Source organism: Crinia signifera, chromosome 4 (genome assembly GCF_055691185.1).
Source record: "Crinia signifera chromosome 4, ASM5569118v1, whole genome shotgun sequence".
Taxonomy (NCBI): domain Eukaryota; kingdom Metazoa; phylum Chordata; class Amphibia; order Anura; family Myobatrachidae; genus Crinia; species Crinia signifera.
Window position 1 is genome coordinate 286,485,209 of NC_139220.1, and position 24,620 is coordinate 286,509,828.

Here is a 24,620-nt window from a genome sequence, read left to right on the forward strand (position 1 = left end):
TAAAGGAAGCAGTTTGCAAGAAGCAGCCAGGAGGTAGTGACTTCCAGGCAAGCAATACATACTTTACATGGGACAGAATTTGGGCATGTACCACAACAACGTCTCCCTGACCAATTTCTGATTAAAAAAAATGGAGCCGCAAGCAGAACAGACAGATGTGGGAAATGAGAACGGAGATGCAGCAAACACCAGAGTGGTACACTCTAATCTGCCTGTATCACAGAGCTCTACTGATAAATATATATAGGAACAAGGGGCCTTATTCTAGTTCATTCTTTCTGACAAAATCCTTCTTAGATGGCCAAAACCATGTGCACTGCAAGGGGGGGGCAGATGTAAAATGTACAGAGAATTAGGTTTGGGTTAGTTATTTTGTTTCTGTGCAGCGTAAATACTGGCTTCTTTATTGTTACACTGCAATATAGATTTTGAAGTAAAACCCCACCCAAATCTAATTCTCTCTGCACAAGTAACATCTGCCCCACCTGCAGTGCACATGGTTTTGTCCATCTAAGAAGGATTTTGTCAGAAAGAGTGAACAAGAATAAGGCCCAATGAGAGGGCTCCAGGGGACTTCTCAGTAAAAACTAACAGTACCAAATCCACATGTTCAGTTAAAATATACATTTCTGGATTATAGCGGAGAAATCGCATTGCATTCCAGGATGAGCCACGCTTAGATCGCAATGTAATCTATAAATATACACTCACACACACAACCCAAAACAAAACAAGGTACTGTACATGTCCAAACGTGTTTTATTTGTAAAGTCTATGCAATCTTGATGGAAGATCATTCTGTTTAACCTGTGCCAACATACCGAATATTTTATAAATAAAACATGATTGGACATTTACCTCCTTCTGTCTTGCTGGATTGTATTATTAGATATATTGTTTAAATTGTAGAGAGATTATATATATATATATATATATATATATATATATATATATATATAAAAATATATATAAAAGTTTACTGGTGCCTACAGCCGTAAGCACCAGTAAACTTTTCTTTCACAGGACCCGGAGTGACATCTATTTATAGGTAATACCGGCACTCGTTGGACTTCACAGCATAAGAATAACAGACACAAGTGTCTTAACAGCGACGTTTCGGTTTAAGCTCGAACTTGAAAAGGTTGAATAAACCGAAACGTCGCTGTTAAGACACTTGTGTCTGTTATTCCTATGCTGTGAAGTCCAACGAGTGCTGGTATTACCTACCTCTGTAAATTGTGCATACATACGCAAGACAGGGCACCGGGGTGATACTATCTACTATTACATCTGCTGAGAGCTGAATTGACGTGTGTGTGTATGTGTGTGTATGTGTGTGTATGTGTGTGTGTATATATATATATATATATATATATATATATATATATATATATATATATATATATATATATATATATATATATATATATATATATATATATATATATATATATAAATATTAATTTTTTTTTTTTCTCATCTATATATGAGTCTAGAGTCCATGAGTCTCCTAAACACTTCCATCTGCTGGCAGAGTGTGAAACTACATCTCTTTCTCACACATGCACACAGAAGGTAGCAAGCTTTTGCTTTGAGCAGGCTTACTAGTTTATATACATATACGTATAAGGCTAACTGCCCCTCACTTCTATGGAGGTGAAGTACCACCACTGACCACTAGATGGACCATATTACGCCTCTGTGTGCTAAAATATGTCATAACAGAAAGTGAAAGCAATTCCTGCAGGGACATTGATCTGTTTCAAACTTGCTGTATATGGAGAGAGGGAGCTGTAAATCCAGAGACTGGAGGTAGGAGTAGATAGAGACTGGAGGTTCGGTGGAGAGTTTGTGGGTTAAAAACTAGAGATGTGCAGATCCGGATTTACCCGGATCTCAAAAGAGGATCTTATTGGCTATATGTGGTCACATGTTTTTGCTAGCCAATAAGATCCCGTTTTGAGATCCGGGTAAATCCAGATCTGCACATCTCTATTAAAAACTGTCAAAGCTCAAAGTGAAAGTACATTGCAGAAGCCATCAGTTGAGGAGTTAAAATAGAAAAGTTATCACAGAGAAAATAGAATGAAGGGAAGTCAATTTCAAAAGTGGTTAAAAAAAATTTAACAAACAAATACTATACCTGTCTGTACATCATACACATCTCAACCCATTACCCAACCAACCCCGCTCCTTCTCCTCCTCTGAGTCTCCTCCCCTCCCACACAGTAACAGAAGGTTGTGGGAGAGCGCAGCATTAGATACGGGGGATGGGGGAGACAATACCTGTTCTGCTGGAGATGTAGTATGTGTTTCTTGCCCTCGGCCTGGATGACGTAAGACAGACCCTGCAAATATTAAACAGAGAGTACAATGATTCCTATTCAAATAATCCAAGTCATACGTACATCATCAGCGTGAGTCACAGACTTCTTATGAGGGGCGGAAATGAAGTTTTACATATTTTGGCACAAGACCGCTCTCCTAAACAACCCCAGCGACTCCATTCAGCCATCTCCCAGGAGCACTTTATTATCAAACACAGAGAGGCTTAGTTACCTCGGACAGGGAGCCAGACGCATCTCTTCTTAGCCGAGTTACTCTCTGCGGTATAACAATTTCATAGGAAGACAAGAAAGATGAAGGGTGGTCACCTAGAAAACATATAGGACAAATCTGAGTGTTGCAGTCCACAGAAAGTAACACCACAGGCCCGTTACTCAGCGGTGATGGCTAAGCTACAGTAAATAACCCATATAAAATGATTGAACAATTTGTATCCATCGTCGTCTGCCGTTTACATTATGTAACCAAGACGAGACATTGATCTTTTTAAAAAGCTGATTACTAAGTAAATAACATACAGATCAAGCCCCAGAGGTAACAATGTGACCATGTGCTCCTGGGCTTTATATATGGTTGAGGTGCAGGGGTCCTGTGGGTGGGGTGCATTAGTACCACGGTTGGGGGAGTGGCGATGTTGGGTGGGCGCAGGTAGGGGGAGGGTGTCCGGTGGTGCTTACTTACACTGCTTTATCACTTGCAAGTCTGAGTGATGCATTTTTCCTGATGAGAGATTGGGGAGGGGCGATCTCGGCAAATGTTGCACCAATAGGCTATTAGCCCCGATCAGTCACTCTAAAGCCCTGTATACACGGGGCAATTTAAGCCATTATCGCTGAGCGACCATATTGCCAGTGTGTTTTTTGTGTTGTGGGAGATAAATCTATAGGAGCGTGCTCCCGCAGCCAGCCCTTAATGGTCACTGGAACATGCTCCTGCAATTATGGCTAAAAATGCTGGATTTCTAGTCAAAATGAGGTAGAGACAGTACGAGACAGAATAGCTTGCAGTTTTCAAATCGATGATCACTGATGAAATAATAAAATAAAAAAAACACACGATACAATATATTGCTGAGAGATATTAAGCCAGTACACTGAACAATATACCTGATCTCCCATTTAAAGAGTCAGGAGATCACAGGTGATATTCAGTTGATGTTTTTTTCACGCATATCACGCTTATTAAAGTTGTGTTTAGCCAGACATAGCGGTTGCACCAGACCAAACAAAGGGGCACACATCGAGAAGTCCCATTTGTGCATTGCAGGCCACCACCTCACCACCACCACTGGGGGGTGCAAGCTGGAACAGAGCTACATTTGAATAGCTCAGCTGGGAGCCTTCTTAGTGGCTGCCAGCGGCGTACCATTTGAATACGGCCCATGGACTCAGGCTCTCACTATGTCATGTGGTGGGGAGGATTTTGCATGACAGAGGTCAGGGGAGTGTTCCAGCGCCTCTCTGCTGACTATCTCCTTTTCTATGTGACTCATTTGCCATGGAATTCATAGGACAGTGAGTAAACTGCAGAATTCATCATCATAAATAGCAGACTGAAGGAAACCCAAAGAAAAATTGTAATAACAAAACTATTTCTTATAGCCTGTTATGGTGATTTTTATATTAATGGGATTGTTGCTTTCAACCACAATGTTTGAACTATTTTTATTAGCCAATGAAATATAACCTTAGGCTAAACTTTCTATAGCTCCTGCACTGACATGCATCAATGGGAAACATGCTTTCCAGGTCGCACAGGAAGCCCTTCAGCTGGTAAAACACAGCGTTCTGACAGCTAAATCTCTCTGCAGCATTTCCTGTGTGACTTGGAAACTGTATTCCCAGTGCGCGGATATGTCATTTCCTCCCAGTCAGATCCCCGATGCTTGGAAATGGCCTGGGATGATTTTAGGCTGTCTCTCTGATTATATTACTTTTCACTTAGCAGTATCATCCCCGATACACAAAGCACTGGGATACAGAACCAAATAGCACACCAGCCCATGAGCTGAATAGACTGTCAACATGTTGTGTTCCTGCAGCCAAATGAACAGCATCCACAAGTTCACAAGAGATTCTGCCATCACAATTATCACAGTATTACCGAAATGCCCCCCCAAAAAAGAGATACTGGTTTTCAAAAGAAGCCTAGAAAAGAGTTCTATAACCCATAGCAACTTTGGGGATTATTCTGACTGGCCAAAAAAAATCGGTCGCCTGTGCAAACGCGCAGGGGACCGATGTTTGGTGACTGAGCATAGTTATTTATGTGCACGTGCAGCTGCTGTGTGCGAGCGCCCACAGAAGTCTGGGTGGGGGGCGTGGGGTTGGCGTGCCAGGGATTCGCCCATTAAAATGCCCAACGTTCCCATGAAAAATTCTGGGAGTTCTCATGGAAATTCCCTGATGACGCGGCTGTGGGAGGTGGGCAGCTGACATCAGCGGATGTCAGCTGCCCACCCCACACAGGATGCCTGCAGATCAGAGACACCACAGAGGTGTCTCTGATCTGCAAACGCTGGAGATATCATACGATGGTCACTGATCATCGAATGATTTCTTCCCCTGCACCCAAGGCTGCGAATGGATGATTATGCGGATGCGAGGAGGGGGGGGGGGGGGTGTACGGCCGTGCAGGAGGCATCTGGGGGACTTGCAAGGCTGCAAAAATGTCACCTTGCGTAGGAAAAAGCAGAGGGGCTTCCATAAAAGGAATGGATCTTGCTGTGACCATTCAGCCTATGCAGTAGACCCTTAAGCCGCCCATACACGTCTCGATGCGGGCGGGCGTAGTGGGCTGCAATAGCAGGTATCAGATTGCATGTGCATGCAATGCGATGCAATTTGATGAAACCCAAGTACAAAAAGTATGTGCAAGCACATACTTTTTGTACTGTGCGATGAGGTGCGCGGGAGCGCGCACCTCAAAGCACACATCGGCTTAGCATGCTTAGCAGCGTGTATGGGCAGCTTTAGTGTTATTAATAATGTGTTATATAATACTTTCCTACTCTCCCGCAAGTGCCGGGAAACTCAACATTTACCGAACAATCCCCCCGCAACCTGGAAAGAGCTAGGTACACACCAGGACGACTAGGGCACGATTCTGTCAATTTAGATCCGATTCCGACCGGTTGTATGCAGATTGTGTGTACTATCGTGTGTTTTTGCCATTTATTTGATCCGATTCCGATCCAATGCGCGTTCACGCCGCTCGTTTGGTCGCATCTTTGGTCCTACGTGCTGCAGGTAGGATCCGTCAATCCCAGGCCGACCGACCGTCAATCGTATGCAGATCGTGAGTGTTTTTTGCCGCCTCCGTCGTCCGTCCGTCGGTGCGTCCGTCGTTTGATCCAGCCTATTTGAGTGGCATTTCCTAAACACTCCCCCGGCGCCATGTTTTTCCACATAGCAAACAGCGCTGGCGCAGCAGTTGGACTCTCCTTCTTGTCTCATCTCCCAGAACAACAACCTGGTATGTTTGCACTCCCAATGCTCTTCTATGCATGCCCACTGTTGCCACCAATGTATATAGTGTGTATAAAGCACTGGTTTGGCAACCGTGCACCCGACCATGTCACTTTTGTTTTTTTGGGTGGGCCCCATCTGTGTGTGTATACATATAACCAATGTCCACCATTGCAGTATTCCAAGCACTCCTCTCTGCTAGGCCCCATTCACCTGTGTGTGTGTGTGTGTTTGTGTATATATAGATATATATACATAAACCATTGTCCACCATTGCAGTATTCCATGCACTCCTCTCTGCTAGGCCCCATTCACCTGTGTGTGTGTGTGTGTGTGTTTGTGTATATATAGATATATATACATAAACCATTGTCCACCATTGCAGTATTCCATGCACTCCTCTCTGCTAGGCCCCATTCACCTGTGTGTGTGTGTTTGTGTATATATAGATATATATACATAAACCATTGTCCACCATTGCAGTATTCCATGCACTCCTCTCTGCTAGGCCCCATTCACCTGTGTGTGTGTGTTTGTGTATATATAGATATATATACATAAACCATTGTCCACCATTGCAGTATTCCATGCACTCCTCTCTGCTAGGCCCCATTCACCTGTGTGTGTGTGTTTGTGTATATATAGATATATATACATAAACCATTGTCCACCATTGCAGTATTCCATGCACTCCTCTCTGCTAGGCCCCATTCACCTGTGTGTGTGAATAGCAATCTGCACAATAAAATGTATAGTGGTTTTCATAAAAGTTTATTAACATTTTAAATACTTAAAACATAAGAACTAGGTAACTGGTGTAACTATAAAAATTTAAATATGAAACAAAACATGGGTATAACTATAACTATAAAAATTTAAATATGAAACAAAACAAACAACTAAAATGGTTTTATCTTTTTACAGTCCCAATGTCCAACGCAAAGGAACAAGAGTTTTTGGAAGGGTTTATTGAAAAATATCGTACACACGAATGCCTGTGGAGAACCAAATCCAAGGAGTATTCAAACAAAATGAAAAGAAACCAAGCCTTGGAGGAGTTGGCACGCTACAGTCTTCCATTTCATCCAGAGGCCAATGTTGAATGGGTGAGGAAACGCATCCAGAATATGCGCACGGTGTTCTTAAAGGAACACAAGAAGATGGAGGCTGCAAAGAAGTCTGGTGCTGGAGTCGACGAGATGTATCAAACATCGCTCTGGTACTATGACCGGTTGACATTCACCCTCAGCCAGGAGTCGATGAGGACAGGAGTAGTCCTTATGGTAGAACATGAAAACCAAGAAGTCACGGCGCAGGAGGAGGAGGAGAATTCGCAGTCTGCATCGGTGAGTCTATTTTTTTGGCTATCTAATTGATTCCTCCTGCCAATCCACAGCGCCCTCCCCATTAAAGTAGGCCATGTACTCTTCCCTCACCTGTTTGGCTCGTGCACTCCCTGTGTAGCGTTGTGTTGGGGTTTGCAAGGAGGATATCTGCACTACCTCCTCTGGCAGTTCTTGGTCTTCTTGGAGTGCTGTGCCTGTAGCCCTTTGCTGTGTGGCTTTTCTGCGGAGCAAATTGTGCAGGACACAGCACGCCGTGACAACCCAGTCAATTTTGTCCACCCTCAGGTTAATGGCAGTGTGGAAAATGCGAAACCGGCTTGCCAGGATGCCAAAAGCATTTTCCACAACACGCCGTGCCCTGGATAGCCTGTAGTTAAAGATCCTTTTGTCATGGTTCAACCCCCTTTGCGCATATGGCTTCATGACATGCTCGTGCAGGCCAAAAGCCTCGTCAGCCACAAAAACAAAGTTAAGCCCCTGTTTAGTTTCCTGGACAGACGGCAAGTGAAGGGTGTTCGCTATGAGCCTTTCGTAGAACTTTGTGTCCTTGAAAGTGCCACCATCCGATGCACGGCCATTCCTTCCTACATCCAGGAAGATAAACTCATAGTTCGCATTAACAACAGCCATTAGTACAATGCTAAAATAGCCCTTGTAATTAAAATAGTAGGAACCACTATTGATAGGCTGGGCTATGCGGACATGTTTGCCATCAATGGCTCCACCGCAATTTGGGAAGTTCCATCGCTGTTCAAACTCCTCTGCGATGACTTTCCATTCATTCACGCTGGTAGGGAACTGAAATTAGAAGTAAATAGAATTGATTAGTAAACATGTTCAATTTTTTTACAGCTTGGTGACTACCCACCTGCAACCCCAGACCTATCTGTCCTATCTGAGAATGCATGCACATCGAACGAAGTTCCTACTCCGGCACGCACTCCGCCACCCACCCTGGAACCCACTCCACCACTCCCCCGTGCCAAAAAAATGCGTGGCAAAGGAAAAAAAGGAGAAGCAGCGGCACATGAAGAATTTATGATGCGGGCACATCAAGTCCTGCAAAGAAACCCCGACAAACATGACAACTACTTCACTTATGTGGCAGAGTGTGTTCGCAACATGGCTCCTGACCAGCAACTTACTTTTGAAAAGTTATGCATGGAGTTGGTGTATAATGGCAGTTTAGGGTATCTCAACAGTGGCACTAAAATAGTTGGCATTGGTAGTGCACCAGACACACCACTGTCATTAGAATCACCAGTGCCTACTCCGCCTGCCACCGTAGCAGGCCAGTCGAGCACAATTCCAACACATACCCAGTCAACACCTACACAGCCTTCTCAACCCCCCCAGTACCGTCAATTCTACAGTTCTTTACTGATAGAAGATCCAGAGTGTCCTGTTTTTGAGGATCTGTCTTAAAAAATAGGCTACTTTATCATTTACCATCGACATGGTCTCAGCTGCAGGTATGTGATGGCCACTGCTCACATGGCGTATGGCGCACATCAATGGGGCCGGGACCATTGCATCTGCGCCATGCGCCATGTGGGCCGCAGCCTTTACATATCTGCAGCAGACATCCTCTGCCACACAAGGGCCACAGTGTGTATTTTTGTTTATTTATATGCTGCTACCTGTACCTGCATTACCAGAGGGAGAACAGGATTCTCCTCAATCTGGATAGCAAACTCCATTTATTGTCCTTTTGTCTTTGCCAATAGTATGGGGTACTGTGCGGCAGACATGGTCTCAGCTGCAGGTATGTGATGGCCACTGCTCACATGGCGTATGGCGCACATCAATGGGGCCGGGACCATTGCATCTGCGCCATGCGCCATGTGGGCCGCAGCCTTTACATATCTGCAGCAGACATCCTCTGCCGCACAGTACCTATCCCTACTGTTGTAAGGGCATGTTCCAGAAGTTACCAGAGTGTGTTTTTTTTGTTTATTTATATGCTGCTACCTGTACCTGCATTACCAGAGGGAGAACAGAATTCTCCTCAATCTGGATAGCAAACTCCATTTATTGCCCTTTTGTCTTTGCCAATAGTATGGGGTACTGTGCGGCAGACATGGTCTCAGCTGCAGGTATGTGATGGCCACTGCTCACATGGCGTATGGCGCACATCAATGGGGCCGGGACCATTGCATCTGCGCCATGCGCCATGTGGGCCGCAGCCTTTACATATCTGCAGCAGACATCCTCTGCCACACAGTACCTTATCCCTACTGTTGTAAGGGCCTGTTTCAGAAGTTACCAGAGTGTCTTTTTTTTCTTTTTATATGCTGCTACCTGTACCTGCATTACCAGAGGGAGAACAGGATTCTCCTCAATCTGGAGAGCAAACTCCATTTATTACCCTTTTGTCTTTGCCAATAGTATGGGGTACTGTGCGGCAGACATGGTCTCAGCTGCAGGTATGTGATGGCCACTGCTCACATGGCGTATGGCGCACATCAATGGGGCCGGGACCATTGCATCTGCGCCATGCGCCATGTGGGCCGCAGCCTTTACATATCTGCAGCAGACATCCTCTGCCACACAGTACCTTATCCCTACTGTTGTAAGGGCCTGTTTCAGAAGTTACCAGAGTGTCTTTTTTTTCTTTTTATATGCTGCTACCTGTACCTGCATTACCAGAGGGAGAACAGGATTCTCCTCAATCTGGAGAGCAAACTCCATTTATTACCCTTTTGTCTTTGCCAATAGTATGGGGTACTGTGCGGCAGACATGGTCTCAGCTGCAGGTATGTGATGGCCACTGCTCACATGGCGTATGGCGCACATCAATGGGGCCGGGACCATTGCATCTGCGCCATGCGCTATGTGGGCCGCAGCCTTTACTTATCTGCGGCAGACATCCTCTGCCACACAGTAGCCCGTACTTAGTGGGAAAGTTTAAACTGGGTCATACATACTTAAATTTTTATATATAGTGTGTGTTTTTGTACAATATCTTTTATATATGGTATTATAATATATTTGTGTTGACACAATCTATTTACTATTTTACATGTTTTAACCATGAAAGGCCTAAAAAACCTGTTTCTGTCCTAGGCCTAAATTATAAATAAAAATATTTTGTTTGCACAATAAAGTGTACAGTGTATATTTCATCTTACCTTGCAATACTGGTACTGCAGCACCTTCACAATGGCTTTGCAGGTCTCCGGGATGATGAGGCCCAAAGCTTGCGGGGAGATGAGGGATCCAAACTTTAGGTCAGCAAGAGACCGTCCTGTCGCCAGAAACCTCAGGGTCACCACCAGCCGTTCCTCAGCAGGGATAGCCATGCGATACTTGGTATCCTGCTTCTCGATGTGGGGAGTCACCAGACGCAGCAATTCCTGGAATGTGGCATCATCCATCCTCAAGAAGTTACGAAAATCGTCTGGGTTATTCTCCCTGATGTCCCTGAGCAGTGGCATGTGCGAACGAGTCTGACGCTGAAGTAGCCACTGCTTTGTCCAGCATGATCTTTCTCTCCTGCGCTGGGCTCTCTGACGCCTGAGCTTCAAAACTGCATAATAGAGCAGGTACTGTTGCTGGTGACTACCCATCACTGCATTCTCCATAGTGCAGGGTTAAAAGACACTTTGTAATGGCAGGCAAAACAAAGTAATGTGTAAATAGCTATGTCCAGCGTTCAGCAGGTATAAACCAAGCCTCACTAGTAACAAAGCAGAAATACACTGGTTTAAAATGGCTGCTGCTATTCCTATCCCCCTCTGCTAGTCCTCCCCCCTCTGCTAGTCCAGCCCCGTCATTCAAATTTCAAAGGCCCATCTGACGACGGTCGCATGTGTTCTTGCAAAAAAACAAAAACCAGCGATCCGACCGTCTTAACGACCATCGCGGGCGCATCGGGATCGGATCTAGATCGTTCCGCAAAAAAACACAATTTTTGCTAATCGTTTGCTGGGGACTGCCTGGGAGCTCCCGGGAAGTCCAAGGGAAATCGTTCCATGGTCGTCTATCGGTCGTGAACGACGGTGGTCGTCCTGGTGTGTACCCTACATACACCTCCCACATAATCACACCCACTTCCTAGTGAAGCGGGCAGGATGAGTAGATTGCATAGGGAATTATGGTACGCTATGTCTAATGACATGAATTTGCCTCATTTAGCCCAGCAAATCACAACATTTTGGAGACGGGGCCTACTGAGTGACAACCCAACCTGGCCCCTTGGAAGCCTAAGCATTTTCTCCTCTCTGGGCTTCTACAGGAGAAGAGACGTTATAAGTAGGCAAGTATGTATTATACCTGTAATAATGTGTTTTATATAGACATTATCCACACTAAGGGGTACATTTACGAACACTTCTAAAAATTAAAATGGGTGATGTTGCCCATAGCAACCAATCAGATTCTGTCTATCCTTTTCTAGAATGCAATAGAAAAATGATAGACACAATCTGATTGGTTGCTATCGGCAACATCACCTATTTTCATTTTCAGTAGCTTTAGTAAATTTGCCCCTTTAAGAAGACCAAAGTGTATATACGGGTACCAAAATAATGCCGGACATGCTCCAGTGTTCCGCAGAGCAGGGGACCTGGATTGTTGTATGGCGCCCACATAGGACGAGAATACCTATCTCTTATTGGCTGTCCATTCCGCTATATCGAACGTCTTATTGTGACAGCTATATATGTCAGAGGCATTGCATTCAATGCACTGTGTGTGAGGCAGACTATAGCATGATAAGTGCCAATTGTGCCCAACGCATGGGCTGAGCTGACATTTGTAAATCCCCCTCTAAAAATCCATTTTTGTCAAAATAAAACCTAATAACTGATTAATTGCAAATAGTTTCATTTTACCTGAACACCGGTTTTATAGGTTTGCCCAAATACTGGGATTCTGACCTAACCTAAATGGTCCATATTTTATTATTTTCCGGTGCATGTAAATGTAATACAACATAATATATGAGCTGCTATGCCATGTATACTATTATTTTTACCTTTCTAGTATATGCCATGAGGGATAGTCACATACTTTTAAACCCTACAAACATCCGCTTAGGCTCTGCCGCTAAAACACCTCAACTTTACTCTCAAACAGAAACTTTTATAACCTGCCAACTTGGATTAGCACAGAACCAACACTCTTAGCAATCCCAAACCACACGCCCACGTGATAACCCAACCAGCGCTGCACATACAGTACAAGTCATTCTTTCAGAGTCTTAGCAGTCACGGAAACTTCTGAATAAGTTATTTTCGCCTGGTCTGGAACATGCAGACAAGTGTACGACAACCTGCAGCACAGATACAGCTGTGGGGGAAGCCGTACATGGTATAGTCTGATCACATTAGCACCAACTACGGCTGGGTATGGGTCATTGGGTTGACCCAAATTTAGATTGACCTGTATTGGGTCGAAAACAATGTAGACAGGGCTTACGTTGACAACTGAAATAGGTCGACATGGCTAAAGTCGACAGAGTTGGGAGGTTGACACAAGCATTCAGTCGACAACGGCAAGGTCGAATGTTGACATGAGTTTGATGGATTTTGTGCCGAATGTCGACAAAGTCACCGTCATAGTGTACTGCTGCCCTCGCCATGCTTCCGGCACGGTGCCTAGCTGCTTTTGTAACACTGTTCTATTTTCCCTCCCGTATATTATATACACACACATATATATATATATATACACACACCTATAAGACTCCTTCCATCAGGCAGAAAATCCCTGTAAGGCCTCCATGGAATTCCTGCCTTATCTCTCCCTGGGCTCAGACAGGATAATAACAGACAGGAATTATAACAAACAAGGCTAAGGTTTCATTTGGTTCCAGCAGCAGCTAACAGACAAGGTCAGCCCGATAGAACCAGAGAACACTATCCACATTTATAAGAACTTATTCCTATACCTCACTCACACTGGACTCGGCAAGCCCCACCCTATCTCCCCGAACAGCTGCTAAAAGCCCAATCCCTGGATACTAATAATGGGGATGAAGACGAACAATAGTCAAACTGTGAAAAAGACAACCAAAGTATAATGAGTAAGGAAGTAGGATGAGCAATTCCGATCCCAAACACTTGGAGATAACACAAATTGTACAATAAAGAGAAAATAAAGTGTATACAAGAACATAGCACAAAATGAGTAAATAAACAAACAAGGATGATGCATCATTTTATATATCATGAAGGATGTTTTAGAAAGACATGGAAACAAATAGACATACTTGGAATCAGCTTTCAAAAGACTGACTTATGGGAGAAATCACAAAAATCCCATATGCCTGATTACTGTACTGACCAGAGCATCCATCAGCACTGACTGAGGACCCCAGCTAGAGGCTCCCTGTAACGGAAGCTGTATCTGACTGATAAGGCTCCAATGAACCAATCAGGGGCCTTATTGCATGTGTCTAAGCTGCACTGTGTATGTTTTGCGGCGGTCAGGTAACAGATAGGACTTATTCACAAACTGGTTGACAGGGACTGTTTGGGACAGCCACACCATACAGGTGTCATTTGCAGCTTTATCACCCTTGCCAATGTGTGTGTGTAATGTGATCCATAAAGGTCAGTACAGCCAATGTAGAGGGTGACCCTTCTGTACTTCTGAGGTGATCATCCCTACTACAGACAGGCCTGTTTCAGTGTTTCAGTCCTTGTATGGATCACATCATGCTACCTGCCTATATATGCCGTAACCTGGGATCTACTTCTAGTCTGTACTACAACTGTCCGGCATTAAATAAAGAAGATGGAGACAACATTTTGCCCTCTGCCAAGCAGTCCGGATCCAAAGCAAGTGATAAGAGGAAACAGTCAGGTGCTATATCAAACACTACATAGTAAGCAGCACCAGGTGCTGGTGAAGAAGCCTGGTGGTGGCATTGACTACTCTCCCCAACTAGTGCACAATTGTTGGTAGGGGACTACTCTCCACCCAACTAGTGCACAGTCAGTGAATGTCTTGTGGTTCAGTTCCCCCAATGCTATGGTCAGCAGCAGTGCTATCATCAAGGGGGTACTATCGGCACAGCTGTCTTGAGCCTCAAAGATGTCACTAATGCCCAGTTATGTAAAACACACAAAATGGCTGCCTGCCTGCACAGTGCAGAGAAGACAGGCACACATTAAAGCAAGGAGGTAAACAATCCACAAAATAAAAAGGTTTGAGGTTTTCATTAAATATACTCAAGTAACATGGATGTTACAGAAGGAACAACACTTTGTGTTTTAAAAGGTTTCCTTCAGCAACAATCAATGACTTGACAAGTAAAGCTTATGCACAGCGTTGACACGTGCTGTTTGTCTGTGTTTAATCCTGGCCCCCACCCAGATAGGTCACCAGCCCCTCCTAGTCAGTCAGGAAGCAGCAAGGCTGAGCTGCCCGTATAAAGAGATGCATCGCTTTTGGGAAAGGCTTTCAGTCTGTCATAATTCGGGACATAAGAAATATTTATGTTATCTGGGCAGGAAACCAACTTTTCCCTAGTAGTAACTAACCACAGGAGTAGTCTGGGAGTATGGGAAAAACAAATCCGTGAGACCGATACAGAGCAGATCATTGCAACAGAAAGGAACATGACGAGTACATGTGAAATATGAAACCCCTAAAATATTTGGAGCTGCTGGAGTTTGTATATTCTCCCCATGCTTGCATGGGTTTCCTCTGGGTACTCTGGGTTGCCTACCCTCCCAGAAGCTGCAGGAGACTCGTGATGAGGGCAGTCCCACGCATCTCAGGAAAGGTATTTGGTAAGGATAGCCATCGACCATCGATGGTTTAAGACTAATACAGAATAGCTTTAACATCGATGGGGGAGAACCAGATGGTTCTCCTTCCTCGATGGCACAGCATAACTAAATAGCTGTTTTTGTCTCCCGAAGGTGCAGGGACATGGAGCAGAGCTCCGAGCACCCGTAAAGCCCCTCCCCCAGGTTCTGATTGGCCCATGGGCCAGTCAAAGCAAACAGATGACCATCAATAGTCAAAAACATAGATGGCCATCCATTAGACATTATGCTACTATCGATGACTGTTTGTACTAACACCATCAATGGTAACCATGGCAATGGCAATAGTACTGATGGCCATCACTAGTGTGTGGCTCTCCCCTATCCCACCAGCTTCCTATAGCATGAGGATAACAGCTTAGAAACGGTGTGAAAGGGGCCGGGCTAAAGGATGGGAATGGTGATATTCAGCCCCGCCTCCTGTCTGCACAAATAGTGGGCATTTTCCCATTATGGGGGCAGGGCCCACAGCAGGGTTTTATTTGAATATTCTCTGTAAAGCACTGCAGGATATGTGTGCTCTATATAAATAGCTTGTAATAAATGATACATTCAAAACACTTAAGCTCAACAATTGCAATGTGCACTGAATACAGTAGAAGACAGTAATAGTATTGATATCTTCTCAGGGTCAATCCAGGTCTGCGAATAAAATCACTGCACTGGTGAGGAAAGGCCCAAGGGCAATAAATAATTAAGGGTAAAACAGTGATTTTATACTGCAAACATTTGCAAGTTATTGTTATACTTGGATCAAAGAAACCCTTTCAGACTGCAGGAGCTTATATGTATTATGATTTCCATTCATATAATGTATGATAAAAATAATTAGCATTTTTAGAAATTGCAGGTTACATCATTGCTATCATATTAAACCATTATTACACAGCTTGCAATAAATCAGCAGGCACTTTCAAATATTTGCAAAAGGAAAATAGTCTAGATCTTTTTTTTTTGCATATGCATCAATTGCTTTTGCAAGTGAAAAAGAATCAGGCCCAAAGTATCAGCCCTTCAGCTCCTAACTGACATATTACAGGCTGCATGTGAAAAATGACAGTTACCTTGGTATATGGATCATTAGATAGACATAAATTAGGGTCGACATGCATGAAGGGCGACATGGGGTTAGGTCGATAGGGTCATTAGGTTAAAACAAGTCAAAAAGGTACACATGGGGTTTTTCTGTTTTTTTACCCAAATGTGCACAGCGTCAACATGGACACCGATATGTAGCACCATGTCCCTTCACTCGCCATGTTTTGGGCACCATGCCCTAGTGGATGGTAGGGCTTGAAATACCGCCTGTTGGCACATGTCAGCTCAAAAAATAGTGAATAACCCCATGTTGATCTAACTCCATGTTGACCTTCAGCCTTGTCAACAGTCATGCATGTCAACCCAGTGACCGTATCTCTTTATCTCGCTCCAAGTCTTATGCAGGGTACACACCAGGACGACTAGGGCCCAATCCCCTCAATCTAGATCCAATTCCGACCAATTGGATGTAGATTGTAGGTAGATTGGGCCCTTTTTTTTCCCTGTTCTGGTCCGATCCCGATCCGATGCGCGGCCCCGCGGGTCGGTCGGTCGTTATTAGGATCTGAAGAACGACCATACAGCCAGGGGCGGGTCGCCATCGGACATCGTGAGCAGGTCGTTGTGGTTTGTACCCTACATTAGTACATAGACCGTTATAGTTTATTATTAATCTTTTTTCTCCATTACATTAATTGAGTGCACACCAATGAACACACTCATTTAACCGTTTGAGTGCCAACATCTCTGTAAAGGATGTTTAAAACATCAGCTGGAAATGCCAGCGTCGCTCACATTTGTTATATAAATTGAAAAAAAATGTTGTGTAAGAAAATATAATACTTCCTATATAAAAAAGGTAAACATTACAGGTCATTGTGATGAATAAAAATGTTTTTAAAGCGGCAATCATTTACACTGCAAAACCGTTTTGCTTTTGCAGTGTAAATGATTGCTGCTTTAAAACACTGAAGCTTTCTTACCAAATCTCTCACTTTCTGAATTGTTCATCCTATTACATTTCACCCACTGATAATGATGACCAAGTGACTGACTAATGACTGTTAACAAAGAATGAGAGGCAGCCACTATGAGCAATAAAACCACAGTTCCTGAGAATGTGTACACGCATATTTTACCTCAACTTTGGTAAACAGGTGACAACAGAAAAACTTTACTTGGCTCAAAAATGACAAAAAGAAATAACTATGTGTGCTTCCTCTATGTAAGTACAATGGTGCATTTCCTAAGAGGATTAAAACAGCGACTTTGGCAGCTTAGAAACTATATTTACATAATGCGCTGTTTAATTAACTGTAGGGAGTTGATGTATCTACATACAGGAAGTCCTGAGATTCCCAGCAGCCGGAGACCCTCTCACTGTGTGGCCATTCACACAAAAGAATATATAATACATACATAACTACATATCTGCACACAGGGCCTGATTCAGAAATGTACGCTAATGCTGCCGTATCTGGGAATGCCATTGTACAACCATAGTCACCGTGCCACTTAGATGCGTGCACAATTGGACGATAATTGATCAACTGTGTATAAATTGTGTTTGCCTACAACTCTGTATCAGACCCACAGCTAGCATATAGAATATTGAAACACACACACACATGCCGCAGACAAGATGCCAGTTGTGGGCCTCTCTATAAAGATCTCAATGACTGCAACATTACTAATTTTCAGCCAGGTGCTACACACAAATTCACAGCTGCAAATACATAACAGTAAATCTCTAAGGGCCAGATGTATCAAGCTTCAAAAAGTGATAAAATGGAGAGTGATAAACATCCTGCCAATCAGCTCCTACCTGACATGTTACAGGCTGGGTTTGAAAAAATTACAGGTAGGAGCTGATTGGCTGGCTGTTTTTATCACTCCACTTTATCACTTTTTGAAGCTTGATACATCTGGCCCTGAATCAGGCCCACAGTCCAAACACCATGTTTTTGAAAAATTGGTAAATCGGTGTCCACAGGAAAATCCTGCTGCACAGCAATCCGAGAGAGAAAGAGAAAGGGGGTATTCAATTGGCATCATTCAAAAATTGCCATTTTCCAGGATTTAAGCGCACTGTGGAAGGCCGTCCAGCACTTCTGGTATCCTTTCAGCACTACCCGGATGTCCCAACCGGGGTTGGGACCATTTACACCGCCCACGACCCAGGTCCAACCAGTGTTCAACCCTGGTCAGGACCTGGGTAGGAGACCAGTGTTACTGGACCTGGGTTGGCCCCTTTTACACCAAGGCTGACCTGGGTCCAACCTGGGTTATTCCTTGGTGTAAAAGGGGTATAACATTCCATTCTTGTAGATGATTGCTTGGAAGTAAGATAGCAAGGATCCACTATCATAGCGAGATCTTGTGTGCAGCCCGGAGCCAGCAGCAGGGACAGCGTTGTCCCTGCTGTAATGCTGGGCACACACCAAAACGATTTGGGCACAATCCCATCAATCTGGATCCAATTCAGACCGATTGGATGCAGACTGGATGCAGATTGGGTCAAAATCGTTTGGTTGGATCCGAATTGGATCAGATTCCGATCCTACCTGCTGCAGGTTGGATCTGTAGAAGATCCATTCATCTGAATACAGATGGGATCGGATAGTATGCAAATCGGATTGCACGATTTGCATACAATCCAAATCGTTTTGGTGTGTACCCAGCATTAGGATAGGCATTGCATGCCCAGTGCTGGAAATTTGGGCAATTTGTGGCTTTTATGGTAGATGTATGCCTGACAGGCATTCATACATCACCCATGCTGCAAACTGCAATACAGAAAAACAGAAGGACAGCGCCTGAATGGGAAGCTCAGGGCTGCCCCAGGTGCACATTATGAGCTACTTTAATACAATAACAAGCCAATAAAACACCTTCTACTGGCGTTAGTGCAGGAAAACACCTTACACTATGTAATACATCTACCCCAGTGTTCATTCCAGCACCCTGAATATTTCAAAACTTGTGCAGTTCCTATTCCCTGTCTGTGGTGTCACTCTCTACAGTACTATAGAATGGGCATGTCATTCATGTGGCTATATGAGTGATAAAAATCCCCAAATAGATAATCTAAGAGTGTCTGAATACATCTAACATACCAGCACATGTAGTCACCATAGCATGCAGTCAGCCAGAGCACATCAAGAGTTTATGCAAAGCAGTAGCTAAATACACCTCTCAGGCTGCCCAGAGCAGCTGCAGTGTCTGCTATGGCGGGGAGAACATGGTGAAATCTCCATGATAAGCAGCACACAATTCAGCCTAGCAGAGGTCCCCTAAACCAGGCCTAACCATAGTCACCAAGATTAAAAAGGGGGGGGACTCCCCCAGAACTGTTCCTCTATTCTGAGCGACAGCACTGACCATTGGTCATGGTAGCCACAGACCTCATGTGACCTAACGTAGCAGCCAAAAGCGGGAAGACGTCAGATATGGTCACGCCCTGGCTGCCATTGTAGCAACGTGCATCTTAGTAACCTGAACATTGGTCCACGGTGACTAGAACCTCTACATGCTACGGTTACACCGTGGCATTTGCTGCTAATAATATTCTTTAATTAGTGTGCTCTCAAAAACAAACAAAGTATAACCCATAGCGGTGCCCTGAGTCATCACATAAGCTTGCCTTTGTGATGCCTGCTAGCGCTCAGCGACATAGATCTGGTATTACAATCATGATGCTAAAAGCACAATCAGTAGAATGTTCATCTGGATCCAGGCATTCTTCTAGAACACTGGTATAACAAAGGGTTACACAACCAATGCCCTCAAGCAAATAGTGCAGCCAACTGTACACAAAATACACTCAACATGTTCCTTATGAGGCAAGATGATGGATGCAGATCAGAAACAAAGGGACCTTGCTCCTGTGAGGGTTTTCTTTTCGAAAGTCATTGTCAGTAACTGATCAGGCTATACTTGCCTACTCTCCCGGAAGTCTCCCAGTGTTTGGGGTAGCAGGCAGATCTCCCCCATCCTTGCTGCACCCTAGTGAAGGGGGCAGGATGGAGAGGTAATCACTGACATTTGCATGTCCATGGGGAGGGGCTAAAATGATGCAAGGTCGACAACTATTGGTAGACATGGTCAAAAGGCGGACATGGAAAAAGTTTACATGAAAAAAGGTCGACATGTATTTCATATCCTACCATCCAGGTGGAAGAATACAATAGGGAGACTGCCAAGCGCTGCACTAGGCACTGTGCCCGAAGCATGGCAAGCCATGCGACGAGACGTGGTACACTTAGACAATGGCCATACCTATGTGGACAGACACCAAATAAACATGAAAAACTTATGTTGACCTTTTGACCCTGTTGAAGTTTTGACCCTGTCGACCAATAGTGGTCGAGCTTTTGACTGTAGACCTAGACATTTTACATCTAATATACCGTAACCATGCATAAGGCCTAGAGGCAGGGTTAAACCTGCTCTCCTAATTAGATTTACAATATATTTGTCATTCTAGAAAACGTATCAATGTCTGATTGTGTCTCCCCAAAAACATGTCTGTTGGCAGTGAATGAAACTACACATCTTTCTCTCTCACACATGCACAAACAAAAAGGCAATCACAAGGTAGCAGACTAGCTTTCGAAGCATGTGCTTCGAGCGGGCTTACTAGTAAGATCATAAACCTAAACGAACGATTGACACACACGCACACACATAAGCTGATTGCCTGGTACTTTATTACTCTCCACTATCACTTTTCAAGAATTGGTACATGTGCCCTGAATATTAACAGATTATACTTCAAATCAATTGTGTCGCATGACTCACTTTACATACGAATGTGACTCAAGGTACATTTTCCGTTTTCTGTTCGCACAGAGCTGATACAAATGACTCAAACCTGTGGAATCCACGTGAACAAATCAGTGTAGGCCTGTTTATCTTCCTGAATGACTGAGAAAGTGATGGGCATTTGTAATTGCTATTGCTGTCTGCTCTGCGCTCACTGTGAATAGATAGCACCACACGCATCATCTACTCACTGATGGTGACCGCTAAACCGCAACTTTACCCACCCATAGGTGGAATCACCAGAGGGCAGGCTGTTTCAGTGGGGCACTAATATCAGCTCAGGGCGCATTTTGTTATTTTTAAATTGGGCAGGGTGTGGAGCACAATTGAAACAGCCTACAGCAGTGGTTCCCAACCCTGGTCCTCAAGTACCCCCAACAGTGCACGTTTTCAAGGTCACCCGGCAGGTGCACTCATTATTCATGCACATTTTAAAAGATCCACAGGTGCAGCTCATTATTTCACTGATTCTGTGTGGAGACCTGCAAAACGTGCACTGTTGGGGGTATTTGAGGACCAGGGTTGGGAACCACTGGCCTACAGGGAATAATACCAGGTAGCGTTTATACAATTGCCCATTGTTGAGCCATTATCAGTTACATTGAGTTCCATGTGTAATCCGGCACACAGCCACTATAGGATATCAGAGTGATTGACAGGAAGACAGCATAAGGGGGAGATGACGGAAGAGTGGTCAACAACATGCAGGTATGGATGGGCTGTTTTAGAGATGGGTAGCTTAAGGTGTCTGTAATCCTGTACTCACTTCTTTTGTATACATTGACTCACTCCAGCCAGCTATGCTGTGTAACCATGGGGCTATGCAGGACGCAACAATCTGTGGATCTGCGTGTGAAATGCGGCTGTGTACACAGCGGTGTTCCTCTATATGATGACTGAGGTGCGCATCTCTTTACAAACAAAAAAATGAAACTATGTAGTAATGCAGAAGTCCTCAAACTATTTTGCTCTGGGACCCCATTAGACAATAAAAATAATTACAGGACCCCAGCAAGTTACTGCAGATGGCCATCACATCACATGTGTAGCCAGCACATACATGGCAGCATTGTGGAGGCACAGAGTGATGGGAGGAGTCTAAAATAACAGACAATCCTACAGATGTTTCAGACTCCTTGAACCACTGACTGAGATTAAAGGAGGTCTGCATCTGCCCAGTAAAGCCAAGCACTGCCCCAAGGGCTATTTCACACACTCAGATTTGACCTGACGGCAGTGCCTTTCACATGGACTGGATTTTACCCAGACTTAATGGTGTGCTTATAAAAAGAAGGTATACAATTAGATAAATAAAAAAAAAAATCTGCTTCTGCCAAGGTCGTCACATTAATTCTCTGGGCGGGGGGTTATATATGAAAACCGGTGTGTGTGAAAGGCCTTCATCTCCCTGGGCACACACTCGCATGTTAGGATGGGCCGGCCACGGCCTGGCAGCCATCCTTTCCAGTGGGTAGAGCAGTCGTGTAGCTGGCAGCTGGGCCATGTCCGGCCCATGTGAAAAGGCCTGTAAGCTTTTACTAATGATTACGAAGTCTGGCACGGCTTTTGCCCATCCAGGCTAAGCTGATGTGTGAAATAGCCCCAAGACCAGTGGACGGCAGCACGCCGACACACCCTCACTTACACTATCACAGACCGGCCACATGAAATCTGTCTCCCGCAGTAGAGAAGCGGGCTATTGACGAGCTTAGCTATCCCCATTGTGGAACGATTACCTTCTGCTTACTGCTGCTACTGGGATTGTTCTATGCAGGACATTCATTCATTTGTATTTAGGGTACTTGTGAGTTATCCGGGCTGCCGATTTTTTGATTGTATGCCTTAAGTTAAGGCATACAATCAGATGCGATGCGATGACCCGATTTTTCCATAGGAATCAATGTTAAAATGGACTGAGTCCATTTTAACATGGAATTCAATGGGAAAAAGGGGTCCTTTTCATACCCCTACTATCCAAGTGGGCATGGAGTTGGATATAAACCTGTGGCGAGCGTAGCGAGCCACCGAGCCCGAAGCGTGGCGAGCGAAGCGAGCCCCGCGAGTGGACGGTATTCTGTGTCCGCTCGCCACGCTTCGGGCTCGGTGGCTCGCTACGCTCGCCACAGGTTTATATCCAACTCCATGCCCACTTGGATAGTAGGGGTATGAAAAGGACCCCTTTTTCCCATTGAATTCCATGTTAAAATGGACTCAGTCCATTTTAACATTGATTCCTATGGAAAAATCGGGTCATCGCATCGCATCGCATCCGATGGTCGCATGCGATGCGATGCGATGTGCCCGATCCGACCCGATTTAGAAATCGGCAGCCCGGATAACTCACAAGTACCGTATTTAGAAGCTGCTGCACTTCTCCCATTCTGTTTGCAAACATTTTAAAGAAGAAGGTTCAATTACCGTCCCGTTTATATGATCCTCTTCCTTGCATATCAGATTTGATACTGACATTTTATTGAAATTAGATTCTGTATAATTTATCACTGATTAAATATTTTAATAATTACTTTGTGTGTTATGCATTTATTTCATGTAAGCACCGTTTCATATACATTATTTATTTACAGTTTCTTATATAGCGCAGCAGATTCCATTGCGCTTTACAATAGTAGACCGTGATAAAACAAACTGGGTAACAACAGACAGACTTGGAGGTAGGAGAGCCCTGCTGCAAGCTTACAATCTATAGGGATATAGGAGGGAAACACAAGGACAGGCACCAGTAATAGCATAGCAGTCCCACCACATTAGCGCATAGTTTCATTTTTATGTTTGTTAATATTGGTACTTTTTTTTTTTTAGAGAAAAAAGACATATTAATAAGCAATCACCGGCATAATAAAAATTCTGCAGCACCAATTAATATTTATCACACTAATAGTGTGTAAACACGGGGCGATATGGCTTCCGATGTTGCCGATATAGTGAACATCGGAAGCCATATCGCATACTTTTTTAGGGCTTGCGAGCCCGATGCGCGCTCCTGTGTGAGCGCAAATCGGCAGTGGCATTAACATTTTTTTTTTATATGGTACTTCTTCAACTTACGTTAGCCACTACGTAAGGAGAACAATCGTGACCTCGCTTCACTTGCCACAAGTTTACTAAAGGTAATATATGGTGGCGTGGACATAGGAGAGTGGCGCGGACCCAGGGTGGTGTACAGTACGTAAGTTCCGTAGCGTAAGCGGTGGCCGCAAAGATGAGGAAGCACCTTTTTTATTTATTTATTAGCCTTTTGGAGGTTGGTACTTCAATACACAAAATTTGCAGCTGCAGTTGGAAATTTTTCCACATCTGAAGCAAGCCCTGAGTGTTCACTTGTTGCCTAATGTATCCCGCACCTCCGCAGGTGCCATTATAATGAAATAATCAATCATATTCATTTTATCTGATCGCGTATTATTGCTATGACTGACAGGTGTATAGCATCACCAGCAGCTGAGCTGTTACAAATCTACCTGAAAACTAGACTTCATCCAATACAAAATATTTGCTCACATCTCAGAACAAATGGCTTAAGAAGATGATCATGTTATAATTTGTACTTGCACATGATACCACAAGTCATAAGAAACATACAAAAGTTTATTGCTGCAAGCAGGGAGGTTACCACATGCCGTAACAGGTCCACAACAACTAGAGGAATTGGAAAGGTAGTGGGTAACAAGTTAGCCACTGGTGTAGGGGGCGCAATGGATAAGAGGTGCTCTGCCAAGCTGCAGTGTTGAGAAGGGGGTAGTTAGCCCCCGTTAAAATACAAAGAAAACACAGGGGTACACTGCGCTAAATAACAACAA

General features: G+C 44.2%; 1 protein-coding gene across 2 annotated transcripts in view; it reads right to left on the reverse strand.

Annotated features, from left to right (window-relative positions):
- The window catches only part of ADAM9 (ADAM metallopeptidase domain 9), an 86,833-nt gene that overhangs the window by 56,637 nt on the left and 5,576 nt on the right, over window positions 1-24,620 (reverse strand). For both annotated transcript variants that reach the window (XR_014473591.1, XM_083184892.1), the window contains exons 2-3: window positions 2,560-2,654; window positions 2,287-2,348 (exon numbers count right to left, since the gene is read on the reverse strand). Coding sequence is in view for 1 of the 2 variants with exons in the window: in XM_083184892.1 (XP_083041018.1) it covers window positions 2,287-2,348; window positions 2,560-2,654 (157 nt within the window). In the remaining variant the exon portion in view is untranslated. The remainder of the gene's footprint in view (window positions 1-2,286; window positions 2,349-2,559; window positions 2,655-24,620) is intronic.